Consider the following 25,440-nt stretch of genomic DNA (forward strand, 5'->3'; position numbering starts at 1 on the left):
GAACAAAGGTGAGATATATGTCATAATTACAAACATGCATATAGGGCTTCAAGGCCTCAGTGCCCTTGATATTGACGGTCTGATTCTTACCAGGTTGGATATGAAATTGTTTGGTTTGCATTCCTCTTGCCCTCTCCTTCTGTCTCCATCCCATCTTTTTGAAAATGTGTTGAAATGTTAATGATCAGGATAGAAAACTCACTATAACGAAAACTGTCAAATCCCTTTCCACTGATGGGTCACTCATTTGTGTTTTCCTGTGTGTGTTTTATTTAGGGAGCAGACAGTATGTGGAATGGGTCAGGACATGGGTCTTGGCAGTCAGGCAACGGGGATGGCTCCCAAACCAATGAACTCCTCCACTCCCTCCATGACTCCACCAACCCCTGGCAGTTTGCCAGGTTCGGGGACTCAGGGCCAAGACACTACTATCAGCAGCAACAGCACGCCTTTCTCCCCTCAAGGCCCTGCTGGTCCCAGGGAACCAGCAGCCATGGGAGGCCATATGCAGAGCTACCGTTTTGGTTGCCCCCCACCACACAACCACACAGGGGGCATGCAACCGCCACAGCAGGGCCCCAACTGGAGGATGAACAGCCCCTCTCGCGCCAGCCCCAGTCCAGCTGGGGGGCCCCATCCACCTCAGCAGAACTCTATGCTGTCGCCCAGGCACAGAGGTAGCCCTGGAGGCGCAGGCAGTCCTCGTGTAGCAGGAGGCCTGCACTCACCCTCCCCAGTGGGGATGTGTGGCGGAGGTCCTGGAGGAGCAGGTAGTAGCACAAGTAGCAGCCATGCTAACAGCTACACCAGCAGTTCTCTGTCAGCTCTACAGGCCCTCAGTGAGTGCCATGGAGTAGGACATGGGCATGGGCCCCCACATGCACATACACTGGGATCTCCAGAGCGAAAGATAGGCTCCCCAGCTGGGGTCACACCAGGGTCAGGTGTAAACACTCATCTAATGTCAAAACTCGGAGGAGGTAACAGCACTACTTGTGGAACGGGGGACTTTGGACCTCACTTAGAGGTGGGTCAGGGGCACACCCAGGCCCAAACGGAAAGCAGCCAAGCGGAGCTCAAGGAGGAGAGGGAAGGGTCACTTGAGGGCCACGATGCTCACAACCGTATGCATGACAACAAGATCAACACAAAGTTACTGCAACTGCTCTCTGCCAAGCCAGAGCCTCTAGAGACACCCTTGTCCCCCGGTGCTGGAGGTGAGGGCAAGGACCAGGCTGGTACAGGGGTCCGGGGCGGCACAGGTGGGAGCACTCATGCCACGTCCCTCAAAGAAAAACACAAAATCCTCCACCAACTGCTTCAGAACAGTACATCTCCTGTAGACCTAGCCAAAATCACTGCTGAGGCGACTGGCAAAGAACTGGGCCAAGACCAAACACAGAGTGCTGGTAGTACAGCTTCTGGGGCAGACATTACTCCTAAGCCTGAGCCATTGAGCCCCAAGAAGAAGGAAAATGCACTGCTGCGCTATCTACTGGATAAGGATGACACTGTACGGAAGGACAAGGTCCCCAAGCTCGAGCCCGGGGAGGTGAAGATTGAAGGGGGCAAACACCCCCAGGTCAAGGCGGAGAAACAAGATGCAGGATACGACCGCGCCGAGCAGGTCAGTGTTTACAAAACACTTCACCCAGAGTGTGTACTGTGGGGAAGAAAAAAAAAAAGTGTTATCTGTTTGAGAATATCTTGTTTACCGTATCAATCCACCTTCAGCATGACAGCGGAGGTAGAACTAACCCAGAAGCGAATCTTGTGAAAAGCAAGAGACCTCTGCTGCTCTACTTGTCTTTTTTCCGAGCGTTAATCTGGGTTAGGTAGCAGATGTTGGCTCCTCCAAGTCCCATGTCCATTCAAGATGTTACAGTTAAATGCACAAATAGGCAACGCAGAGAAGAGACAGCATTATGTATTCATATGTATACAGATTTACAGCCTTGTCATTCACTTTTTATTAAGGTGTATATAAACACATCTGGGCCTTTCACTGCCTTTGTGTTGGCAGCGCAGGCTGAGGGGAATCTGTCCGCCAGCTTCAAACAACTGTGACATTTGGATAGAGCCCCTGTGGTTCCTCATCCATTTGATCCCGGTTTCATTTGGCCAGAATCCTCAGGTTTGGCAGCGAGCTCCATCCAGGCCTGGCGCTGAGAGAGAGAAAGAGAGTAAAGAGGAGTGAGCAGGGAGAGTGTGTGTTTCTGGTGAAACTCAGAAAATATCTGTGCTGCAGACGTTTCAGCAGAGTTCGGAGACCGACCTGCTGATGCCCTCGTGCAGGAAAGACGACCACTGTTCAGTGAGACTCGTAAGCTTTCATACAGGAAACCTGTGTATGACACGCTCCGCTAAACGCACAAAACACAAGTCTGCAAATGTCATTCCGTCACACACAGCTCTGCTAAACCACAGAATTACATAGAATTACACAAAATTACACAGTGTCTCTCATTACCTTCCTCTACCAGTGACATGGTCATATACATGCAAGCTGTTTAAATATGAGCAACTTCAATCAGGAGTCATATTTTTTTATGTAACGGATGGCTGTCTTTTCATAAAACGGCCAAGCAGAGTCCAGACTTATCGTCTCGAATAGAGCCGTCAAAGTTTTAAGAGACCAGCCGGCATTAAGAACTCTTTTTTTTTTTTTTTTTTTTTTTTTTTTTGCGGCACATTTGGGCAGAATAATTTTTCTTTTTCCCCTGTCGGTAGGGCACATAATGCCACTTAGCTGTGCGCGCGCACCATGTGCCGCGATGCTTGGGGTCCATCTGAAAAAGAGGGAAAAGGCGATTGGTTGGATAAGAGTGGACGCTATGGAACTGGAGGAAGACGGGGAGATGAGCGAGGTGTAGATACCCCCAGGAGAGCCCGGCCTCGGCATGCGGAGTGAGAATGATGAGCCATATGCTCCTGCATGTCCTCTCTGCTGCCATGGAGATAGCAGGGAGAGGGAGTGGTGTTGCCTGTGGAACACGCACCAAACGAAGAGAAATTGGAATATTGGTTTAAATGCACACCTGAATGCTGAGGTGTGGCATCTACAAGGGAGCAACATTTCTGTCGACGGTGCCGGGGAAATTCTTGAATTCCCTGTTTCGCATTTAGATGGTGATTAAATCACTCATTGCGTCAAATGGTAGATGGCGATGTCTCATTATAGTGTAACAGATTTCACTGATTGGGAGGGGGGGGGGGGCATTTGTTTGACAAGGAATAAGCCGAGACTTCATTAGAGCCATTACATGTGTGAGTGGGTTTCTGTTCCTTTCTGGTGAATCGCTGCCTGGCCGTGTGTGAAAGCCGACTGTACTGTATGTACTGTAGCGTCCACTCATCCTCCTCTCTACTAACCTCACCCACTGCTTTCTCGCCGACTCTCCCTCCCTTCCTCTGCCTTGCTCCTCCTCGTGATGGTTTGAGGGCTGAATAATTGATGGCTTGGGCAGAGCTAAATGAGAAATCAGAACGGGGTACGGTTCACGATATGGCCGGCTCAGGCTTGCGCCGTACTGTCGGTTGGATTGGATCGCCGGCGACTGGCGAAATACCCCACCAGTTGTTCTTCAGGCGGATATGAAAGAACGCTGGTGGTGATCCCTGTTAATCAGACTCTGCTTCTTAATTTAAGCAATCCATTCACTATTTTTTTTTTGCCATCTGCCAGTCCTGACAAGTGTGCCAGCCAATCTGCCAAAAGCCTGTTTCTTCATTCTCCATATGCTGGCTTACCAAAGCAGCAGCGCCATTAGAGTCCAGCTGCGTCACATTCCAGCTCCGTCACACCTGCCAGAGAAGCTCTGCTGCCATTCTAGCCAAAGTCTCTCTGACTCGGGGAGTTAAATGTGACCTGAACTGTTTTTCGTTTTCTCTGCTGCCGTCTTCACACACTAGGTCTGATCTTCCAAGATCGGCTCACATCTCTGCAGCTGAATTTTATTTGTGAACGTTCACAAATGCCCAGAATATTCTTCTTCTTTTTTTTTTCTTCTTCTTCTTCTTTTTCTTGCAGATCTTTAAATCATCACTTTGTTTTGAGACAGAAGTGTTCTACAGTTTAAAGTGAGCGAACGCTCTCTGGTTCGGCCATCGCACTCGCGGTCCAGTGTTCCCCTTCCACGTATTTTCAGTTTCTGGTGTCAGACACGGGAAGTGGCGTGTAATTTGATCACAGCTCATAAATGCATTCTTGAGCAGCTGTTATTATCAAGCTGTTGCTCTGCAGACGAAATTGTCATTTTACAGCCTCTAATTGCCTGAGAAAATGAACATTATGTGCAAGCTGATGACGGCAGCTGTGACGCAATTCTGGATTTACCGAGAGTTGAAATGAAAACGAGGTAAATAATGAGGACCGATGTGCGGTCGCTGCACCTCAGTGAGTGATAAATACAGGTTGCAGAAGCACCAGCAATGTGAGTGAGCGACAAAGGAAAATATACAATCTTTAATTTATATTTCCATAAACAAATACTCCCTCACATGCCAGATGTTGGTGTTTCCGTTGCTTTTCACTCACAGGCAGTTATACCTTGGCTGGTTGTAGATTCAGTAAAGACTTTGGCGTGTACAATCAAACCTTTTGTGTTTTCCTGCTCACATTCCTGAAGTTAGTGATGAGACGGGGAAAGAGCGGGCTTAGTACTTCAGATTTGTTGTATTTTTATATGCACGTATTCCAGTAAGAAATATCTGCACTTCCTTTTTTTTTTTTTTTGTTTAGCCGATAAAAGCCAGCTTCATATGAGGCGTTGAGGCGACTTTTCATTTTTCCCTCCTCGACGGTGGGACTTCTGCTTTGCTCATCCCGTCTCTCGGTTCCCTTTCCTGTAAAATGACACGAGCTGGGTCAGAAAGACACGGCTTATCTGCCACCCTGAAGTCCACGCTGACACGGTGCTGATGACGCACACGGAATCACCGCGACGGAGACGACGTTTAGCATCAGGTGTTCAGAGGGAGCCTTCGGCCTTAGAAGGGCTTCATCTTTGTCTGATTGTTAAAGAGTCTGCCTGCTGTTGCTAGGCATGCAGATATCTGAGTGAGAGCCTGTGGGTATCAGTGTTGCCGGTAATGTGGGACACGTCAGCGTTTTGACAGTTAATTTATCCATTGCCGAAGTCATTAATTACTCACAATCTATATTAGAGTGATAAAGAGTGTCTTTTTTTTCAGCTACTTTTCCAGTCTCAGTTCTCATATCAGGATCAATTTGTGATCTCCGCATGGGAAATGGCTTCAGACGAGATGTTCAACAATTCGATCGTCTTTTCTTTTCTTTTTTTTTTTCCTTTGCCTCAAGTTTCCAGTGTGGCTTATTACAGTTACTGGGCGTGCACTAAAGGAGGAGACGGATTACGTGACGTGCCCTGACATGCATCGAAAGAAGAGGGTGACAGGGACTGATAGAAGTAGGATCCATTAAAAGTAAAAGCAACGAGAGAAGTTGAGAGAATAGAAAGTGGGAGGAGAGAGAATAGGAGAGGAGGAGGAGGAGTGCAAACTGAGTGTACAGAAGCATTACATCATTCTTGACCTCATTAGGGCTTTTCTCTCCCACCACCACCCCACCCCTCACTCTGTTACTCTCTAGCTCTCCTACATATCCAGTCTGCCTGCCTGCTCTCAGTATTTCCAGCATTGTGTGGCTAACCATTTTGCACAGTGTGTAAGGAGGCAAATGGAGTCTTTTCAGGTCGAGTTCTAAGAAGTAAGAAGTAGGCATGAGCAAGACTGTGCTGCTTAAAGCTGCTCTGATAGGACAGATATTTTATTGGCAGCCTCATTTGTTTAGCATCAGTTAAAGGCCCAACAAATGCATGTCATTGTATTGAAGTCCGAAGCTGAACAATGCTGGTGTGCTGTTCTGCGGCTGTACAGTGTGTCACGATCAGAAAATGTCAGTCACTCTGGAAATGCTGCACTCTGGTGGACAGCTACAGCTAGTGCAACTTATTTACCTAAAGCCACCCAGACTTCTTTAGGAAGTATTTGGTTAACTGTGCGTGATTTTATTATTATTTTTAGTGCAGTAAAGCAGTTTTTAATTTTTTTTAATTTTATTATTGCCTTTTCTTGAGTTAATGATGAGTTAAAATTGCGTTAGTTTCTCGTTAACAAACTCTAACACACTGTAAGGTTGTAAGCTGCCGTGTGGTGTTATCAGAATGCATCTTTTTTGGGATTCTTGTTATCAAGTCTGCCCCACGAGTCTGTATGAGGAAGAAAAGTCCAGAAGCCACTGCACCGGTGTTCTGAAACATAAAGGAAAGCTCCTTATAGCTCTAGCTGTTCTTCACCTCACAACTGAAACCAGGTCTTAGCATGTCATTGCCTTCTTTTAAAATGGCGTTTGGAGAAACTAATCCAGAAGTCCCGCTGTGTATGAGTGGTGCCTTGTTTTGAAACGCAGGCTCACTGCAGCTGTTTACAGTAGCTGAACAGAGGAGTTCAAACTGTTGCGCCACCCAAACTCCTGATGATCGCTGCACTTCCAGGATCATTTGGCAGAAGACCTCTTTACTAATCACGTGTTCTTTCTGTTGGCTCACCGAAGCGGGGCTAACAATATTGTTTATGATGACGTGACATTCTTTGTTGCCTGCTGCTAATTGGATACAACTAAAAAGGTTAGCAGTTGTGAAATTGTTTGAAGAAAGTTGTCCGGTTTGTGAGGAGCGGCATGTAAGAAATTTGACAGAAAGTCTAACTTGTATCATGTAGCCAAAGCCTTCTGTTCTCATCTTCCAGACACTTCATACAAGTTTGCGCTCGGCGTGATTGTCACGTGTGTATTTGTGTATCTTTGTCTCCAAGTGAGGCACTAATAGGGTTCCAAATGGAAGCATAAATGGCTAATCTGTTTCTATTTTCGCACTTCTCCCTTTTGTCTCTCTGTCCTCTAGTCATCGGAGCTGGATGACATCCTGAACGACCTGCAGAATGCTCAGCCGCAGCTCTTCTGCGAGCCCCGGCCTGTTTCGTTGCCCAGTCCCATGGACAAACAGAACATCATCAATGACATCCTGCAGATGTCGGAGACCAATCCTGCCATGGCGGCGCAGCAGCAGCAGCAGCACAGAGGCCTCGGAACTGGCATGGGCCCAACAAGTGAGTCCTGCTCTTACTCAGGAAAACAAGGGCACGGAACAGAAACTATGCTTGCTGTTAATTAGGCATGTGACCACAATCCCTGTGTTCCTCGCTTTCAGACTTTGGAGGTGTCCGACCAGGCCAGCCAGGCAGGGGTCTGCCTGTGAGGAGTGTCTCTCTGGATATGAATGTGTCCCCTCAGCAGCCCTCATTACAGTATCCCATAAGAGCCACAAGCCCATACACGCTTATGCAGCAGCAAGGCATGGCGGGAAGTCACGGCATGATGCCAAACCAGTCCGGCATGGTCAATGCAGGTAAGTCATAGTGTCAGCTTTTGTGGTCTCTTCTCATTGTGGGAATCTGTGTGTTTTTGCTGTTGTTCCTCGATGTGTTTTGATTTGAAATTCAGTCCGTTATAGGATGCTCAGTTTAACAGTGAAGCATGCCTTGGTGAGCATGAAACTGCCCCACCTAAGAAGCAACAGATTTAGTTAGGTGCTCTGAGACACAGGCACATTCTCGGTGATTAACAGATCTTTTTTTTCACAATATCTCCAAACCCATCTGTAAACACGAATGTAATAAAACGTGCAGAACCCTTTTTTTGGACAGATTTTTTATGATATTTCTACCTGACAATTCTTCAAGTGTCAAAACCAGTACCACATCCTTTGCCTCAGTGTGTTGGCACTTGTAGCTGCTTCCAAACTCTGAGGAAACTTCTTTTCCTCTATCTGTCTCTCACCCTCACATATCACATCATGACGCAGTGACTCACTTCCTGTCACAGGAAATAGTCGCCCACACAGGCGCAAAGTTTCTCTCACTGTCTCTCCCACATATCAGTAGTCCTCAAGCATCCCTCACCACTGCATATATGACTTTTCCACTTATTTTGCACCGAGGCTTCATATCATGTGGACACAGGACATCCACTAAAATCTGTCCCGAGACATTTCTCACCGCTCCTCGTCTCCGTGTGGATGCTTGCTCCCCTAGGACTGATGGCTCCGGGTGGTCAACGGCCAGGCATGCAACAGCAGGAGGGCTGGGGGGGTTCAGCCTCTGCACCCCCTTTGGGAGCCTCCGGCCCCGGACAGCAAAGCGCCATGCATGGCAGGATGGGACCCGGCAGTGCTCCCATGAGGCCCACCAGCCAAACGGGGCCTCGGGCAATGCCGATGATGACCAGTGGTGAGAGCACAGTGCGCCGCGGAGACTTTATTTACATGCAGAAAATAGATGGCAATGCATAGATTTCAGGGTACCCAAACACTAACAGACATGCTTCTGTCGCTCAGAACAGATTCTAAAGTATGTCAATGTCGAAACCTAGAATTTAGTGCCTGCTTTACATTGACTGCAGATCTGAAATGGCAGATTTAGTTCAGTGCTAACATTTAGTGCTGTTGAGGCACAGCAGAGAAGATGTAAACTCCCCTGTGTGCGTGCCTCTGAGCTGTAAAGGATGCCACCTTGTGGTTAGCCACAGAACTGCACATACCTCAGGAATTACATTTCTAACCTGCATTAATCCTTGTTCCTCCATCGTTTGAAAGAAATTTGTTTTGTCAGAGTTTACTTTGCGTGTGTTATTTATTTATTTTTTGTCATTTTAATTACTCTGTCAAATTTCTAATGTGTTGCCTTACATTTTGTCTATGTCTGGTATTTCTTCCCTCTAAGCTCAATCTGATATGGAGATCGGCCACCATTTTTCCCAACAACAGGCTCCACCCAACCAGACGGCCCCGTGGCCCGACAGCATGATGCCAATAGATCAGACTGCTTTTGTCAACCAGAGCAGGTAAGCTCTTCACTTCCAAGTTACCTTCATGTGTCCCAAAAGGAGCCTCTGGCATCACTTTGTGTTCAAATGCCTCTGCTTGTCAAAATGTTTGCTATGGTTTGAACGTTCTTTTGAGTCGTAATTAAGCTCTTCTCTGTCTCCTCTTTGCCCAGGCCGGGGCCCCAGGATGACCTGTCTAGTACGGGGCTCAGCTCAGGTGATGGCAGTACGGTGGACGAGGGGGCCTTGATGTCGCAGCTGTACACCGCACTGAAAGATTTCGACGGGCTGGAGGAGATTGATCGCGCTCTTGGGATCCCTGCTCTGGTAGAACAGGTGCTTCTTCCAAACATATGGCGGGGCGTTCATTTAATACAGAACTTTAGTGACATTGTGTTATAACTGCTATACCTGTGGCTCCCTGTTTCAGAGCCAATCACTGGAGCCAGACCAGTTCCCCCAGGACCCCTCCATGATGTTAGACCAGAAGCCCCCCATGTACACCCAGCAGTTTGGCCCCCCACCATCCCACATGGCACAGAGGGGCTACCCTGGCGCTCCCATGCAAGAGCCTGGCTTTCACCCCATGTCTGGCCAGATGGGCCCACGGCCCGGCTACCCCATGATGAGAATGCAGGCCCGGCCGGGACTCAGGCCTGCCGGGGGGGTCCCCAACCAGCCCAACACACTACGCCTGCAGCTCCAGCACCGACTGCAGTCCCAACAGGTGCAAACATGCATGTAGACATTCCCGACATCGCAAGAAGTCGTGATGATTCTGGACTCTGATGCAACCTAATTGTTTTATCGGTAGCTGTGCAAATGAATACACAGATTGCAGTTGAGTAATTGTCCTTGAGGTTGACAATTTGGCACACAATCTTGTGTGCACACAAGAACTATTTGGACTTAAAAGTCAACCTGCCACCTGCAGATTTTTCACTAAAGTTGTGCAACTGAAAGAAAAATGAACACTTCTCGTATCTTCCTGTTCTTCTGTTTTTTTTTCTTCTCCTTTTTCTTTTCTTTTTGTTTCTCCTTACTGAATTAAAATGACACATCTTTTGAGCTCAATTTTGAGCGTTTCTTGGTTTTAAAAGACCTTTCGATTCATCAGTAGAAATGTATTGTATTAAATCTCTTACGCAATGTTTTTTTTTTCCCAGCAGAACCGTCAGCCGATGATGACTCAGATGAGCAGTGTGTCAAATGTAAACCTACCTCTTCGAGCTAATGCTCCAAACCAGGTGAATCACCTCAAGCATCTCAAAACATTTTTGCACGGTCATGTTGTTTTGACTGTAAGTTTGATTTAGTTTACTGATGAGTCAGACCGATTCAGGGCTTTAGATTTGTGGCATCCTTTCCGTCTTGTCGTGCCCCTATTTTATTTTTTATTTTTTTACAATTTATCCCGCTCCCACTTGCAGGTAACCATCAATGCTCAGATGTTGGCGCAACGTCAGCGGGAGCTGCTGAGTAACCACCTGAGACAGCGGCAGCAGCAGCAGGTGCAGCAGGCCCAGCAGGTCCAGCAGCGGATGGCCTTGAGGGCCCAGGGCCTCAACATGCCTCCCAACATGGCCGCCGGAGGCATGAGTAACCCCAGGAATCCTCAGGCCAACCCCCAGCAGTTCCCCTACCCGCCCAGCTACGGTACCAGTACAGGCCTGGCCTCGTCACCTCCCCCCACCACCCCCTTCTCCTCCCCTCTTTCCCCCAGTCTGCCCTCTCTCCCCCCGAACCCTCAGCTCCACCTGCATGGCACCTCCTCTTCCACCTCCTCCTCCTCCTCACAGATGATGATGGGAAACACAAACATGATGGGCGGACAGTACGGGGCCGTACTCAGCCCCCAAATGCAGCACAGTGCCTTTCAGTTTCCCAACTCAGGTACTGCTCCCACTCCCCAGACAACCACACACTTCACCCCACAACCCGTGTGCGTGTGTGCGTGCCATCGTTTCTGTGTTGTGGCTCAGAGCATCACATGCTTTTTACATCTGATTTGTCACGTATTGAGGATGGCATTAATTAGCTGCCATTGGGTTAATCTAATCCTGCTGCATATCTTACTCCTTACTGTTGGAGCATATGTGTGAGTAAGTTGATCACATATTTTCATATGTGCCTAAAATGGTGTCCTGACTATGCATTTGTCCTCCACTAGAGGGCGCCACGATCACAGTAATTCAGGCACGGATCACACTGACCAGCTCATGGCTGTACCTGCCAGTCTGACTTGTAATCTGAGTGTAATTGTCTAATGACATGTTTGACTTACCCTTCACTTCTACACCCTAATGAGACCTGTGGGTTTGTACAGAGCAATAATTTTGTTAGAAATAAGTTCTCTCTTTTTTCCAAAGACTTTCTCATCCCCTCTCTTTCCAGTTCATTGTCTGTTCGTAGTTTACGTGCATGTAGAAAATATAACCCTGAATGCAGACTGGAATGTGTAGTCTGGAGTTACATTAATCCTCACATTTTCCCTCACTCTGAATGCGTTCGTCAGAGGCTTTGTGTTTATGTGGCACGTCAGTGTAAATCACGTGGAATGCTAACATTAACAGCACTCCTTCACCCAGTACGTATGTTTGTAGTCGGGTCTCAGCAGGCTGATTTTTAATGCATCTGCCACAGGTATGAGCCAACAGGCAGACGGAAGTTTTGGAGGTCCTGGCACGCCACAGAGCCCGCTGCTTTCCCCCCGCATGGCCCACACGCAGTCCCCAATGATGCAGCAGGGCCAGCAAAACGCTGCTTTCCAGGGTTCCCCGGACATGAATGGCTGGCCGCAGGGCAACATGGGAGGCAACAGGTAACCATGGCGGGTGTCACATACACGCACATACGTTTTCAGAATCTTATCCTCGAAGCTGTATTCTGTCCAAGTGGCTTTGATTGAGGATGTTGGATGTGTCCAGTCGTCTAGAGAGTAAAGGATGCAGGACACACTGGGCAGAATTGATGGTCAAAACATTCAGCTTTAGAACTACAATGATTCAGCTTTTTATTAGTTTGTTCTTTTTCTATTCATATGCATCTACACAACGACCAGTGCCTAGAACAAAAAATCCTGGCCCACATATCCACTCGCTGCATTTGAAGCCCAGTAATATCAGCTGATTTTTCTTTATTATCGTAGCGATCCGGGGAAGGCTGCATCTTCAGTTATGGGCACATGCCGTCGCACATGACACACCAGGAAAAAAATGGATGCAGACTTGTTACCCAGAAAGAGAAAGAAAGCAAGCTCATCGTTTTTCCATTTTTTGTCGTTTTCTGTCTTTTTTTTTTTTTCTTTTCCTTTTTCCACAGTTAAAAACACACACGTGGTAATTTTGGTCTTTTTGACGCTAACCGCCTCATTTCCATTTTCCGCCCTGTCCCTCAGTATGTTCTCACAGCAGCAGGCGTCCCCGCAGTTCACCCAGCAGAGTAACAGCAACATGTACAACGGCAATGGCATGAGTCTCAACAATGTCTCCATGGCCACCAACATGGCAACCAGCAGCATGGGACAGATGCCTGGGCAGATGAGTGTCACATCCATGGCATCGGGGCCCTCACCTGGCTTGCCTTCCATGGGCCAAGAACAGGTAAATACCAGGAGGCCAGGCTGGACACATTAGCTCTCTATAAATGGACAATAATACGGTGTCGCTTCAAAGTGTTCCACATTTGGCTATTATTAATCACTGCTTTACCAAATGATGCTTCAGCGGGTGTTGTCAGATACTTTTACAGCATACATCATTTTACAGCAACTCCCTGTAGGTTAAGCTAATGAGAGCTTCCTCGTTCTCCTGCATCTGTGAACGTTGTTCAATTTGCAGCATAGCAGCGTTTGCAATCCCCATTTGCCTCTGAATTTTTAAATACTGTTTGCAGCTACTTTCATTGTTATCGTCTGGGTTTTCTTAATGAATTCCATCTCTTTGGTAAATACCGCTTCAGGTTTGGAAAGGCCGGTTGTGAGAGCGCTCACAACCACAAACTGTTGTTTCAAACGGCGTTTAAAAGCTAGACCGGTGATAATATGACATCAGTTGTTGTTTTTAAAGATGAACTGTCTCCCTGCACTTTGTCTACAGAAGTTCAGAATACACTAGAGGGACGGTCGAACATGTATTAAAGAGACATTTGAAGTGATGTAATGACTTTCTTAGCTAGAAGCAACTTATAAGTGGCTCTAGCACCTGCCCTGAATCGGCTCTGGAACCTTTTTAAACGAAAAGAGGTATAATTGTTTGGGTGTACTTACTGAACAGCCCCGCTAGTGAATAATTTACTCAGTAGTTTACGTAACTCTTCTTGCCAGAGTGCGGCCACTTGACTTGAACTTAGAGGACAGTGATGTAATAAGCAGCGGGCCTTTCAGAGCCATACCACTTAGACTACGTGATGGCTGGTTAAGGTCCAGTCAAACCAAGTGGAGCATGATTATAAACCGGGATTTGTTCCGATGATAAGTTACACGTCATCTTGCAAAATGATTTCATGTCGGCAGCACTAAATTCAAGGTGCTTCTTGTTCGTTTAATGTCAACCAAGTTAATCCATCTTCCCTTGTCTCACTGGTATTGTTAGCTTGGTGTCTGGAATGCACTGTTGTTGACCATAATGCTTTTAAGCCAGTAAAACGCCATGAATATTTAACCACGGTGCTGCTGTTTGATTGTCTTCACTCCAGACTGTTGTGTATATCTGTCCCTTGATTTACTGCCCTTCCAGGTTTATAGAAAAATATTGGCACTTAGATTATTTCAATTATTTACTCTTAGGCCATTAGTGCATGCATTTGTGATTTACTGGCCCTGTTTCAGACTTGATGATGCGCTCCAAGATGGTTTCTAGTTGTTTATGGTGTTATGCTAAAGTGGCCGATTTACCCCAGACGAGTTCAAGTTCAACAGTGAGCTGTTGTGTTGGATTGTGCGTTTATTAAATGACTGATATGTGCCGTTTCTCTGCAGAAATACTGTTGACCATCATGAAGCCTCTTAACGTGAACCTCAGTGATCAGCTGGTGCAAGGAGCGTGTCGGGGGGCCCTTTAAGAATCACAAATTCGAACATGTAAAACCGGCTGCCCCTTGAACCAGCCATGCCGTGCCCTGGCCCCCGCCCCCCCCTCTCTCCCACCCTTGCCACCTCGCCCCAGCTGGGCCACAAACAGACACAGGTGTGTGCAGAAGGCTGGGGAAGGATCTCTGTCCGACACGCCTAACCCCCCTCCTGGAGGAGAGCCTCGTGATGAGTCAGTCTATCTGCCTGTCCAGCTGCATTCACCGTAGTGTGACTTACTGCCGGCCTCCCGGTGGGGTACACTGACTTAAAAGGGGGCAGCAGTTGGTGTGGGATCTGTGAGCTGATGAATGTATTCCTCTCAGTGGACCGCGGCCATTTACAATCTCATCTGAAACAAAAGAAAAACAAATGACGTACAATGATTCTCTCTCTCTCCTTTGATCTGTCCCACTTTTATCACTCAACTCGACACGGTTTCGGAAACAGATTTGAAGACTCCAAAGTTATGTTCAAGATTCCGGATGGAGCTCGGACACTTAGCCGGTTTTGCCTTTTTGCTGTTCTTTATTTTATTATTATTATTATTATTATTGTTGTTGTTGTTGTTGTTGATGTTGTTTAGTTTTGTTTTGTTTGTTGTTTTTTCCTTTTGTGAAATCAAGACGTAGAGTGAAGATGCTGCGGGAAAAAAAACGGATCTTGATCAACACTGCAGAAAAATGGTTTAAGTGGAATTCTATGATTAGACTAATTTAGTCAAGAGGTTTATATAGTGTATTAAATTAAGTTTTATTTTTCTGTATAGATTCGTTTTAATTATTTTAGATGACTCTTTATCTTAGTAGCAAGAAGAATATTTCTAAAAGTGTGAAAGAGGCACCTTTTCTTTTTCTTTTTTTATCATTTTAACAGTAATGGTTGTATTCTTTCTGAAGAGATTCTTGTATTAACCTGAATTATGGATTATACTTCGGTCCTGTAGTTTCAGAAGATGTCAGAATCAAATATGGTTTAAAATGAATTGCAGAGATTGTACATACGATGAATAAAAAGCGTCTTCTTTTCCTATTTATTTTGTTCCTTAGGGGTTTCGGATTTTTCTTTTTTTTCCTCCCAGCCTGGCCTCAGCTGCCTCTTGAAACAGAGCAGTTGCTTTCCTTTTGTTATTTTTTGTTTTGTTTTGTTTTTCGGGGACGTTCTGGTACGATGCAGACGGGGTGGGGGGGTGGGGGTGTGCTGTGTATACAGTGTACAGATTATCGCTTGCTTCTCTGCCTTTAGCTTAGGACACTACAACAGAAAAAAGAAAAGAGGAAAAAAAAAGAAAACCAAACAAAAAAAATAAGTCATCTCAATACAGCCATACGTAACTCGAAGAAAAGAAAAAAAAAAGTATAAAAAGTGTGCTTTCTATGTTGTCTGGAGTGAAAAATGCTTCATACAAGCTGCTAGGTGCAAACTGTTCTGGTGTGATGTAAACGAGCAATAACAATTACTTGAGAATCTCTTGGGTTGGGGTGGGGTGGGGGGTTGTTGTTTTTTTTGTTTTTGTAATTTTTGTACAGTTTCCTGAATAAAAAGGACACATTTTTGCTCCGCGTTTGGATGCAGTATTAAACACAGTTTTTTTTTTTGTTTTTGTTTTTTTTATTGCAGTTTGTACCAAGAAAGTCTACATCCACACACAGCGTTCCTATTAGATTATGCAGCGGTTGGCTGAGATCTGGAGAGGGAGGTAGTTTGTTACCACCCCCGACCCCACCCTCCCGTTGACACGCGCCCTCTCTGCCTCCAGCCACTCTACTATCGCAGAGGTCAGAGTTAAGACTGCACGGTTCAACCTGCTCTGACAGACACTTAGCCATATTTTATGACCTCAGGCAGTTCGTTCAACTATCAAGTGTTCGGTAATGGCGTGCTGTTCTTGTGGCCCTGTAGGGGGTTTTGGTTTGACCCTCACAAGAATTCAAGCAAGTCATCCTCTCTCTAACCTCAAAAGTAGATTTTTTTATTTTATTTTATTTTTTTCTTCTTCTCAAAACAGGAAAAGAAAATAAAACAACTTTTTATACAAACTGTTTTAACCCAGGACGTACTTTCGGCAAGCCAAATACTCCTCACATTTCAATTGGACTCTTTCTTTCCGTAGCGAGCGGCACCTTCTGGGTCAGAAGGCCTGCGGGAAAAAACAGGAAATTTATAATGATGTCACTTATCAGGGTCTGATGTAAATGTTGCATCTTAAAGCAGGAAGAGAATCACTCTGAATGTATTGTCATTAAAAAGGCCTAAAGGTGTGACTGATGGTGTTTCTTGTCGACAACACGGTGTCGTGCAGTCGCACCGCACTCTTCTCTGTATTTCTCGAGTTGCTCCTTGTTTCCTTTTCCTTTCGTCTTTTGAATTGGAAGCTGTAGCAAGCCGACTGTGGGACGGAGGAAAGCCTGCGTGAACGCCTGAGTCGTCCTGCAGGTGTTTATAAGAAAAAAAAATGCTGTTTTGATTGTAACGTACAGCCGTGTAGAATCGGCCTTTTTGAGCCATTTTAAAAGAAGGATTCACAGCCCTTTGCAAATTTCCAAAGATTGTCAAGATTTTGAAACAACTTAAAGCCATGTGGTAGCAGTGCATTGTTTTTAGCATTTATAATGAGGACAAAGGAGCAAATGAATCATTTTGCCCCTTACAAAATGTTCAGGCTTTGGACCCACTAAACAAAACTTTATTTCTTTTTTTCTCTTTAACTTATGGTTTTTGAAGAACTTTAAATGCCCTTTTTGTATTGTCTGCCAGTTTCTTAGAGCTAAGATGCAACCTTGAAATGCTAAAAACCCTAGCATAATGCCTTAGACTTCGTCCGTTCTTCTTCTTGTACATTACACCGCTGTCTGTATAAATTTGTATAATGAATTGTGTACAATATTGAATGGGTGCATCTTCGCTCAACTCTTCTCAGCTGCTGGAGACTTGTTTCTGTGTTTAGTTCATCCCCTTCCTTCCTCTCCTCTCACTGTTGTATGGAAAAGATGACACATAGGGATATTGAAGCAATATGTATTATACTATATGGACTTTCGGAAGAAAGCTCACTGTTGTGTTTTCCCCCCACAGATGCTTTTTTTTTTTTTTTTTTCTCTCCTTCCTCTGCATCCTTTCACGGGAGTCACTGTATACCCGCATCAATCTTTGTACCCCTAGTGTGTGCGTGTGTGTGAGGGTTTTATGCAAAATTAGATATACAAGAGAAGTTAAAACCACAGTTATGCAAGTTGTGAACTAATATGGCTTCGCTGATGCTATTTGCCTTGTAAATAAAGAATTCTGTTATTGCATTATTTAATCGAGTGCCTCTTATTTCATGTTATTCCATGTGAAGACGGAAGGAATCTTTGATTCTGTGTTTAGCAACGTGTGAAATGCGCAAAGACTCTTAGACCACCTAAAAGTGTTGCCTGTATAAGTAGTGCATCAGACTTTGCTTGGGTTTTTTTATCATTATTTTGTAAGAATTTAGACTACCTGATGATGGTGTTCTAAGAAAAAGAAGAAGTCCATGGAAAATTAATTTAAAAGTAAAAATATGTGCATTCTTAGAGAATGACAATGCATTAGAAAATGTATGAAAATCTCTGGATGTCTTCAGAAATATTTGATCTAATTCTTTTTGTTGATGTAGAGTTCCACTCTGCAATGCACTACAATGTAATACAAATACCCTAAAGATGAGGCTTTCTTCTTTTTAGATGTACCCAAAAAACTTGAGTTCCCATGAAGTTGAGAGCATTTGCAAACGGATGTGAGTGACCCCCAAGGAGAGCGAAGAAACACGCCACTTCAGCATTTTTACAGTCTTGAATAGCACTCAAAATGTGTCAGGTTATCCTCCAAAGTGGGTCACAGTAAATAAAATTAAGCCAGTTTTTTTTTTTTTCTTAAAAGCATGTTTATTAAAACACGAATTTGTAAGACTAGGGTTGTACATTTCTACTCCAAAGGGGCCCCTCAGATAAAAAAAAAAAAAAAAAAACTCATAGTGTGTGTGTTCGTGTTGAAATGTTTGGGGGCCTCGCCGTGGCACGGAGAGCAGGCCGCAGCGGAGAAGTGAGCGGGGTGGGTTGTCCCTGCAGAAGACGGGTTCCTATAGGGGGCATTGAGATGCATGAGGCTGAGCGGATTCCCGGCCAATAGGAGGAAGGAAGGAGCTCAGAAGCATCTTCAGCAGACCTGTTCGCGTACACACGATAGGTGCCCTCAGATGACCACACAGACCAACACACAGACAGACACATCCGCGCTGAAGATTGCTGTTCCGAGCGACCTCACTGTATACCATGTTTGATCTGATGACAGGAGGTCATTAAAACTTAGATTTTGCGGGCATGACGGAGAACCCCCACCACCATCTGTGAAACCGCTCTGATTATTACAGGAGGTAAGCATGATTTCCATCTGATGACAAATGACTGCAACAAGGCAGTTCTGCACCTTTATATTGGACTAGCGTCTGTTATTCCCGCTGGTTTAATTTCACAAGTTATTTTGGACGACGGGCCTGTTTGTTGCCTATATTCATTTGCAGATTTCTTTAAGGAAAACGGGACAATTAGCTGTTTCTGATAATCGGAATTACGCACGGAGCGTGACGCACTCCATCTTCGCAGCATTTCTATTGCATCCCCTTTGTTTTCTTTAAATTGGAATAGTCAAAGTCCATAAAATGCTTCATTAATGTTGACCTTTGGTCCGGCAGAGTGTTCTGTAATTGGTGTCACGACCCTGGTTTGTCTCTCTATTTACTGGCTGATGGGTAAAGGCTTCCTTAAAAAAAAAAAAGAACACGCGTTTCAGCCGCTTGATGTGTAACCTCTCGGCTGGAAATATTGCAAAATCGGCTGTCCGGTGTCACTGCGGCCGTCTTTCATTTACCCCCTAACAGCTTCTTCCAACATACGCCGAATATGGTCCCGTATTACTTAATTTATTATACAATTGAGGTTTTCATTATGTTGCAAGTTTTTCGTTTGTTTTTGTTTGTTTGTTTGTTTTTGGTTTATTCATCTCCTCAGATGTGGTTAGTATCTTTTTATGTCATGTTTCCTTTTTTAGATTTCTTGCATTAAACTTTTAGAACTCACCCCTCTTCCTCCCCCATCCCTCCTTCTCTTCCTCTCGTGAACTTAAGGATACATCCCCATTTGAACCTGCAGCTTCACGCCCCGTGCTGTTTGTGTCGGTGTCCCTGTTATGCTGAAGGAGAAGAGCTGCCAACCCGACATGCTGAAGGGCAGTCCTGTCCGGGGCTTCTTCCCTGCTCCTCTCCCGGTCCCCCACCCTTACATGGACTTCTTCCCGGGGACGCACAGTCTCCTCCACCCGCTCAAGTCCCTTGGCCGGCTGGTGTCGGACACTCGGGCTTCCCTGCCTGTCAGCCTGCACGGCGGGACCCCTCAGTTCCTCGGCCATAACGGCCACAGCACCTCGGTCCTTCACGAACACGTGTTGAGCGCCTGCGGCATCACTTACCTGAGCCAGATGTTGCCCGGACGCACTCTTTATCCCAAACCGGAGGAGCTGGCTGCTGTGGTGACGGAGCACGCAGCCGGTCCGCTGTCAGACTTCAGCAGTCCGTCCAGTGAGAGGTCTTCCTCTGCCTCCTCCTCCAACACACCGCCTAAGGAAACTCGGTTTCGACTCCGTGGCGCAGTTGTGCAGCCAGAGAAAAATGTAACGTCGTATAACTTCAGCGAGGACGACTTGTTTGTGGTGCTTTATGGATACTCTGGCAGCCAGAATCGCAGCGTGGGTCACGCCATATCAGGTGTGGCCCTACCGGAAAACTCAGGTGAGCATTGAGATGATGGGCTGTGGAGAAAACGAGTGGGACAGTCTTACACAGCAGTTTCATTGTATAACGCAACAATGCTAACCAAGAATAACCAATAAAGCCCTCCATACAGAACTACAATGAATAAACCTGTGACTTATACTTTCCTGTTCAGCTCCTGACTCCCACATCCCCCCACTGGACAAGGAAACTGTCGATCTTCCAGAGGGTAAGCCAATGCAACTTTTTTATTTATTTATCACCCCATAACTGGTCACTGTTTTCACTGAAGTTTGACTCTGTGTTGCAGGTTTAATCGTCCTCCAGGCAGCTTGGGGGAACGCTTCCCACTGTGGAATTTTCACGGATAAAAGCAGCATCCCTAAAGGTACGCGGTTCGGACCTTTCCAGGGAAAACTGGTCAACACCAGCGAGATTAAAACATACGATGACAACACCTTAATGTGGGAGGTAATGTGATGGATTTGCTACATGCCCAGTCTTCACTATTCCTGCTTCGTTTGGGGTTTTGTTTTAGCTCCATTGTCATCATTGAAACACCGTCCGTGTTCTTTTTTTGCAGGTGTTTGAGAACGGCCGGTTGAGTCATTTCGTAGATGGCAGAGGAGCGGCAGGAAACTGGATGTCTTTGGTGAAGTGCGCTCGTTTCCCCGAAGAGCAAAACCTGACTGCAGTGCAGGTCCAGGGTCAGATATTCTACGAGGCCTGCAAGGAGATCAGCCCGGGCCAGGAGCTTCTGGTGTGGTATGGAGACTGCTACACGCAGTTCCTCGGGATCCCGCTCACACTGAAGGGCCCTCGGGAGGACAGCAACACGGTTCTTCCCACCGAAGGTCAGAATCTAACCTTCTCTCGGGCTCTCTCTTCTCGTTTGGATTTTTTTTTTTTTTTTTTTTTAACCACAAGCTCGTGTGTCCTTATTTTGTCCAGATGCCGGCGAGGGCTTCAAGTGTGACAGGTGCGGGAAGGTGTTTGCATACAAGTACTACAGAGACAAGCATCTGAAGTACACGCGCTGCGTGGACCAGGGGGACAGGAAGTTTCCCTGCCACCTGTGCAACAGATCCTTCGAGAAGAGGGACAGATTGCGGATCCACATCCTGCACGTGCACGAGAAGCACAGACCTCACAAGGTATGGACGCAGCGCAAATTATACGCGTGCACGTTAGGCTGCGTTATAGATCCATACAGTTCCACATTACTAGCCTAGAAATCTAGACGCCCCTAGCGGCCGCAAATGGAATTTGCTCCGGGGCTTTTTGCTGTGCGGGTCTGGCTTGCTAGGCTACCACATTACATCATTATGTGGTTGCATCACCGAGTAAGGTCGATGTATAAGTTTGTGTGGTGCTGAAAGGACAGCTCCCCTCCCCCTCAGTCACTTAGAACCGGATACTTGAGATTTTTATGGGTCTCAAAAAGTCCGATCACTTTAGAGCTGTTGTGTTCATGGCAATGTCGCGGTACTAACTGATGACTGATGTGATGATTTGTCGCTGCTTGAATAAAACTGCGCTAAATCATTGGCGTTAACGAAATGAAATATAGCAAAAGCAAAAGAAATGTAGTCTCCGCCATGGAAGCAACCTGTTAAAATACTCTATGTACTATATAAATATATATATCACATTATTATTCATTACCTTTCAAAAGAAGAAGGGGTATCTGACAACTTTCACGAAATGATGTCATTCCAAATTCATATAACTGTCTTGCACACTTCTGTTCTGCAGTGCTCGGTGTGTGGAAAGAGCTTCTCTCAGTCGTCCAGTCTCAACAAACACATGCGCGTGCACTCTGGAGAACGGCCCTATAAGTGTGTCTACTGCAACAAGGTGAGAGGCCTTTGATTTTTAAAAAAAAATTTTTTGGTTCCATCGCCGTGTTGCCATAATAGCCATGAGCTGTTCAAACGCAGCTTTATTCATAAGGTCTGTAACCCTCACACCGCGAAAGTAGGCTAGCTAGTGGACATAAATATTTCAGCCTGGCCACATAAAAAAAACCCCAAACCAACTCATTTTATTATCGTTGTTGTTGTTTGCGTTTGCGTTTTATTTGACACCGTGCAGGCAACAACAGGCCCCATGGCATCCCGTTTGGAATTTCCACGCTAAACCGAAACTTTTCGTCTATTGTTCAACGTCGAGGAAGAAGCTCAAATGTATAGAAACGACGAAATGCCACTATATGGCATTACGATGTCAAAATAAATGCTATATATTAAAAAAAAAAAACGGCTTGAATTGGAGTTTGAGTTTGTAGGCAACATCTTTTTATTGATTCATAAATGTGTTGCTTTTTTTTTTTTTAGCAATAATTTTTCGGCCAATTTCCTCTGCTCCTCCGCACATCTCGCACATCTTTTAGGCCCACACCAGCAGCATCTCAGCTCCCTTTCGAGCTTCCTTGTTTCACGGTGGATTTGGCACGAGGCCCTCATTATTGTTTCCCGCGGCAGGCACGCGCAGCGGAGCGGCTTACATGCTAATTACCGCCAGATGTGCACTCCTTCTTTTGTCTTCGAGATTATGCTTTTGATTTATAGCTCCGGAATGAACAGTCATTTTGTTAGTTTCTTCCCCCCTAAATATCCTTCCCATTGTTACGGGCTCTCGAGGACCCCTTTTGTTGAAAAACGAATCCGCCTTTTCTTTCTCTTCTGGACTATTCTTAACTCGCGTGAGCACCTGTTAAGGCCGAGGCCTGCTGTTTTTAGCCGGTATTTATTTTAAGGAGCGGGCGAAATGTGACAAAAATCCCAATAAGAAAGACAAAATGTAGTCAGAAGGAACTTTCAGCCTACCCTTTAAAATTCGGCTGAATTCATTTTAAGATGTTTTTAGGATAGCCTACTGTTTTATTTAGGGACGCAAATTAAACGAAAATGCTGGGAAACTGTCGTTCAATCCCTTTATCTGCTGCGTGGCTCTCTATAGTTGGCTGTAGTTTCCACCCACTTTTGAAACTGTGACTTTAACAAAAATAAATAAATAAATGTCGACCTTATTCTCTTTCAGGCTTTCACTGCCTCCAGTATCCTGCGCACACACATCCGCCAGCACTCCGGAGAGAGGCCCTTTAAGTGCAAACACTGCGGGAAGGCCTTCGCCTCTCACGCCGCCCATGACAGCCACGTCCGCCGAACCCACGCCAGAGACAAGGCGCACACGTGCGAGCTGTGTGGGGCGTCTTTTCTAGACGAGCAGGAGCTACAATACCACATGACAATCCACAAAAGTAAGGGCTTCTTCTTCTCTTTTTTTCTTTTCTTTGACAGAATAGAAGACATTTCTTCTGTAAGTAGCCCTAAAAAAAAAAAAGAGAGAAAAAAAAAGAGAAAAAAAAACGAATATTAAGAGGAACAGATGTTAAGTGGCTGGTAAAATAACTGCTTATTACCCACTTATTACCTCTGATGAAGGAAGAAACGTGCTATTTAATGGCTAAATATTTCCGCTTTTGACGGTTCCCAGACGCTGGATTCTGCACGTTCAAATTATAGATGTTGGAAAACAAGAAGAGAAAAAAAACTGGAAAAAACATTGCCTTGAAAACTGGTAACGTAATGCATTATTTTGTCCCCCCACAGAGAGACAGATCTTAGACACCGCCGCTCTTCCGTCCTCTCTCGGGGTGCAGGAGGACTCGGCGTTCCCAGAGAAAGAGCATCCCAAAGTGCACAAGAACAGCGGACAGAGCTTCCCTTACAGCGGGTTGACGGTTCTAAACTCCGAGTATCGGCCCTGGAACTAGACTGCTGCAGAAAACGACCCTGGTCATGTTTCCTTAAAAGCGAAGACGGGTCAAATTGGACGGGAATCTCTACACGAACTCTTTTGTCGATCACTGCTGCTTATGAAGAAGGACATTTTGTTGTATCGGCCTATTTAAAAAAGAAAAACATAATTTAAGTTGTTTAGCAAATGTCTATTTATAAAACTATGTTGTGTGTTGTTCTGTGGCTTGAAGCTTTCCCTCTGCAATAGCGTCGTTTGGGGCAATCTTTTCAAACTTATTGATATTATTATTATTATGTTTTTTAAAACAGAGAATTTTTTTATCATCGCAGACATGGGGGCTGTTTGTCTGTGAAATAAATGTGATTCCCCCTCTTGATTTCTAAGGTGTAATCATAATGTGTTTGTTTTTTTACTGTAATATTAGGCTGCCCACAGCAAGCCAGGTGTGATTTGTTGACTTCAAGCGGTGGCTTTTCTCATCATCGACGAATAATAAATAAGCGCATGGAAAGAAAAAATTACCGTTGCCTGTGGTTTTTGTCCAAATTCAGCGGCCTTCTGTTAAAGCAGCCAGGTTGTTTTTAGGTGCAGTCCAACTAAAAGGGGAGGAAAAAATGGGTGGGGGGGTAAGTAGAGCATAAAGCAGCTAACTACTTCAAACGACACCCCAAATCCAGTTCCAGTTCCAGCTTGTATATGCACCAGGATATGTGCCTTTAATCTACGTCTCAGCCTTGTGATGAATTGGAGGCTGCATGCTCACAGTAAAAATGAACTAACCCCACTGGACAAAATGAATGACAATTGAGTGAAGCTGTAAAGCAGCCTATTGCTTCACAGACAAAGAGGCTCTGTGTGACTGACATCTGCCCTCACACTGTCACCAACTGTCCCACATGTGTTCCCCTAAGATAGATAGATAGATAGATAGATAGATAGATAGATAGATAGATAGATAGATAGATACATAGATAGATAGATAGATAGATAGATAGATAGATAGATAGATAGATAGATAGATAGATAGATCTGAGTGATTAGCTAAAGATCAGACTTCCTTCTCCTTTCTTTCTCCTTTCTGCAAATCTTCCTGAGCCGTCTGCAGGGAGAGGAGCAGCATACCCAGCACCACTCTGTTCAGCCTCTCTGTTGATCTTCTGGAAACGGATGGACGGCAGCCTTTAGGGTCAGGGGTCACCACATCACTGAATGTTTAACAGCACTCCTCTCCCTCCAAATAGCCAAAATATGGATGCTTGAACAAGTGTAGATCAACCTCCACTGGACCTGCCCCTCCCAAACAGCACCCAAGCCACCACGAAGGGGCCTTCCACGAGAGGAGAAGCACTCCCCTTTGGGGTCCTCCAGAAGCAGAGGGGCGGAGGGGAAAGAAGGGTGAGACAAAAACAGAGACAGAAGGAGAAAGAGGGAAATGAGCTGCCAGAGCTGAAATACTGAGATTGTTAGCGATCCGTGCTAAAAGACTGGTTTTACTAGCGCCTCTTCTGATTGGCTGATTTAGGACTTGATGCCCCAGCAAGGAAATTTTTTTTATCTGGGTCGTTTATACGGATTGATTTCACACTTAACCTCCTGGCAAGTTAACAGGGCCTCCAAAGGGCTATCCATCAGATCCATTTCTATATTAATGTGATATTAATGATAGAAGCAGGGGAGCTTTATGGCTTTGCAGAAGTTAATTCCCTCTGAGATTAAAGTAAGGCACCATAACTCTTTACCAAACACTGGTGGTACTTTGATACTTGAAACCACTCAAATACTCTCCACAAATGTGGTCACAACTAAATGCACTGTTGTGATTAATTAATAATGCTTATTGATATAAAGAGGAGAGAACTGGTGGTCAAATATTCTTACAGTTGGAACCACCTTGTACATTTCTTCTCTTCTCTTCTC

At 45.5% G+C, this 25,440-nt stretch overlaps 2 protein-coding genes across 9 annotated transcripts in view; both read left to right on the top strand.

The window, feature by feature from the left end:
* ncoa2 (nuclear receptor coactivator 2) overlaps positions 1 to 15,152 on the top strand; it is a 57,428-nt gene extending 42,276 nt beyond the window's left edge. For 4 of the 8 annotated variants that reach the window (XM_075452968.1, XM_075452970.1, XM_075452967.1 and 1 more), the window contains 12 exons: positions 277 to 1,627; positions 6,924 to 7,128; positions 7,230 to 7,427; positions 8,113 to 8,307; positions 8,800 to 8,920; positions 9,076 to 9,238; positions 9,333 to 9,629; positions 10,069 to 10,149; positions 10,333 to 10,795; positions 11,546 to 11,723; positions 12,300 to 12,504; positions 13,881 to 15,152. In XM_075452968.1, the coding sequence (XP_075309083.1) occupies positions 277 to 1,627; positions 6,924 to 7,128; positions 7,230 to 7,427; positions 8,113 to 8,307; positions 8,800 to 8,920; positions 9,076 to 9,238; positions 9,333 to 9,629; positions 10,069 to 10,149; positions 10,333 to 10,795; positions 11,546 to 11,723; positions 12,300 to 12,504; positions 13,881 to 13,892 (3,469 nt within the window). In that variant the 3' untranslated portion in view covers positions 13,893 to 15,152. The remainder of the gene's footprint in view (positions 1 to 276; positions 1,628 to 6,923; positions 7,129 to 7,229; positions 7,428 to 8,112; positions 8,308 to 8,799; positions 8,921 to 9,075; positions 9,239 to 9,332; positions 9,630 to 10,068; positions 10,150 to 10,332; positions 10,796 to 11,545; positions 11,724 to 12,299; positions 12,505 to 13,880) is intronic. The other 4 variants (XM_075452973.1, XM_075452971.1, XM_075452974.1 and 1 more) reach the window with 4 other exon arrangements.
* Positions 15,153 to 18,313: 3,161 nt separating this feature from the next.
* Positions 18,314 to 23,536, top strand: prdm14 (PR domain containing 14). The gene is made up of 9 exons (XM_075453095.1): positions 18,314 to 18,339; positions 19,142 to 19,776; positions 19,934 to 19,987; positions 20,069 to 20,229; positions 20,342 to 20,612; positions 20,710 to 20,912; positions 21,514 to 21,615; positions 22,801 to 23,020; positions 23,373 to 23,536. The coding sequence occupies exons 1-9, from the start codon at positions 18,314 to 18,316 to the stop codon at positions 23,534 to 23,536; spliced, it is 1,836 nt and encodes a 611-aa protein (XP_075309210.1).
* Positions 23,537 to 25,440: the final 1,904 nt, after the last annotated feature.

This window comes from Odontesthes bonariensis, chromosome 20 (genome assembly GCF_027942865.1).
Source record: "Odontesthes bonariensis isolate fOdoBon6 chromosome 20, fOdoBon6.hap1, whole genome shotgun sequence".
NCBI classification, from domain to species: Eukaryota; Metazoa; Chordata; class Actinopteri; order Atheriniformes; family Atherinopsidae; genus Odontesthes; species Odontesthes bonariensis.

Excerpts from the sequence above, each read along its gene's own strand:
- prdm14 (XM_075453095.1), top strand. The coding sequence starts at position 18,314 with ATGACGGAGAACCCCCACCACCATCT. Across the intron at positions 19,777-19,933 it reads GGCCCTACCGGAAAACTCAG|CTCCTGACTCCCACATCCCC; the intron begins GTGAGCATTGAG and ends TTTCCTGTTCAG. Across the intron at positions 21,616-22,800 it reads AGTGTGTCTACTGCAACAAG|GCTTTCACTGCCTCCAGTAT; the intron begins GTGAGAGGCCTT and ends ATTCTCTTTCAG.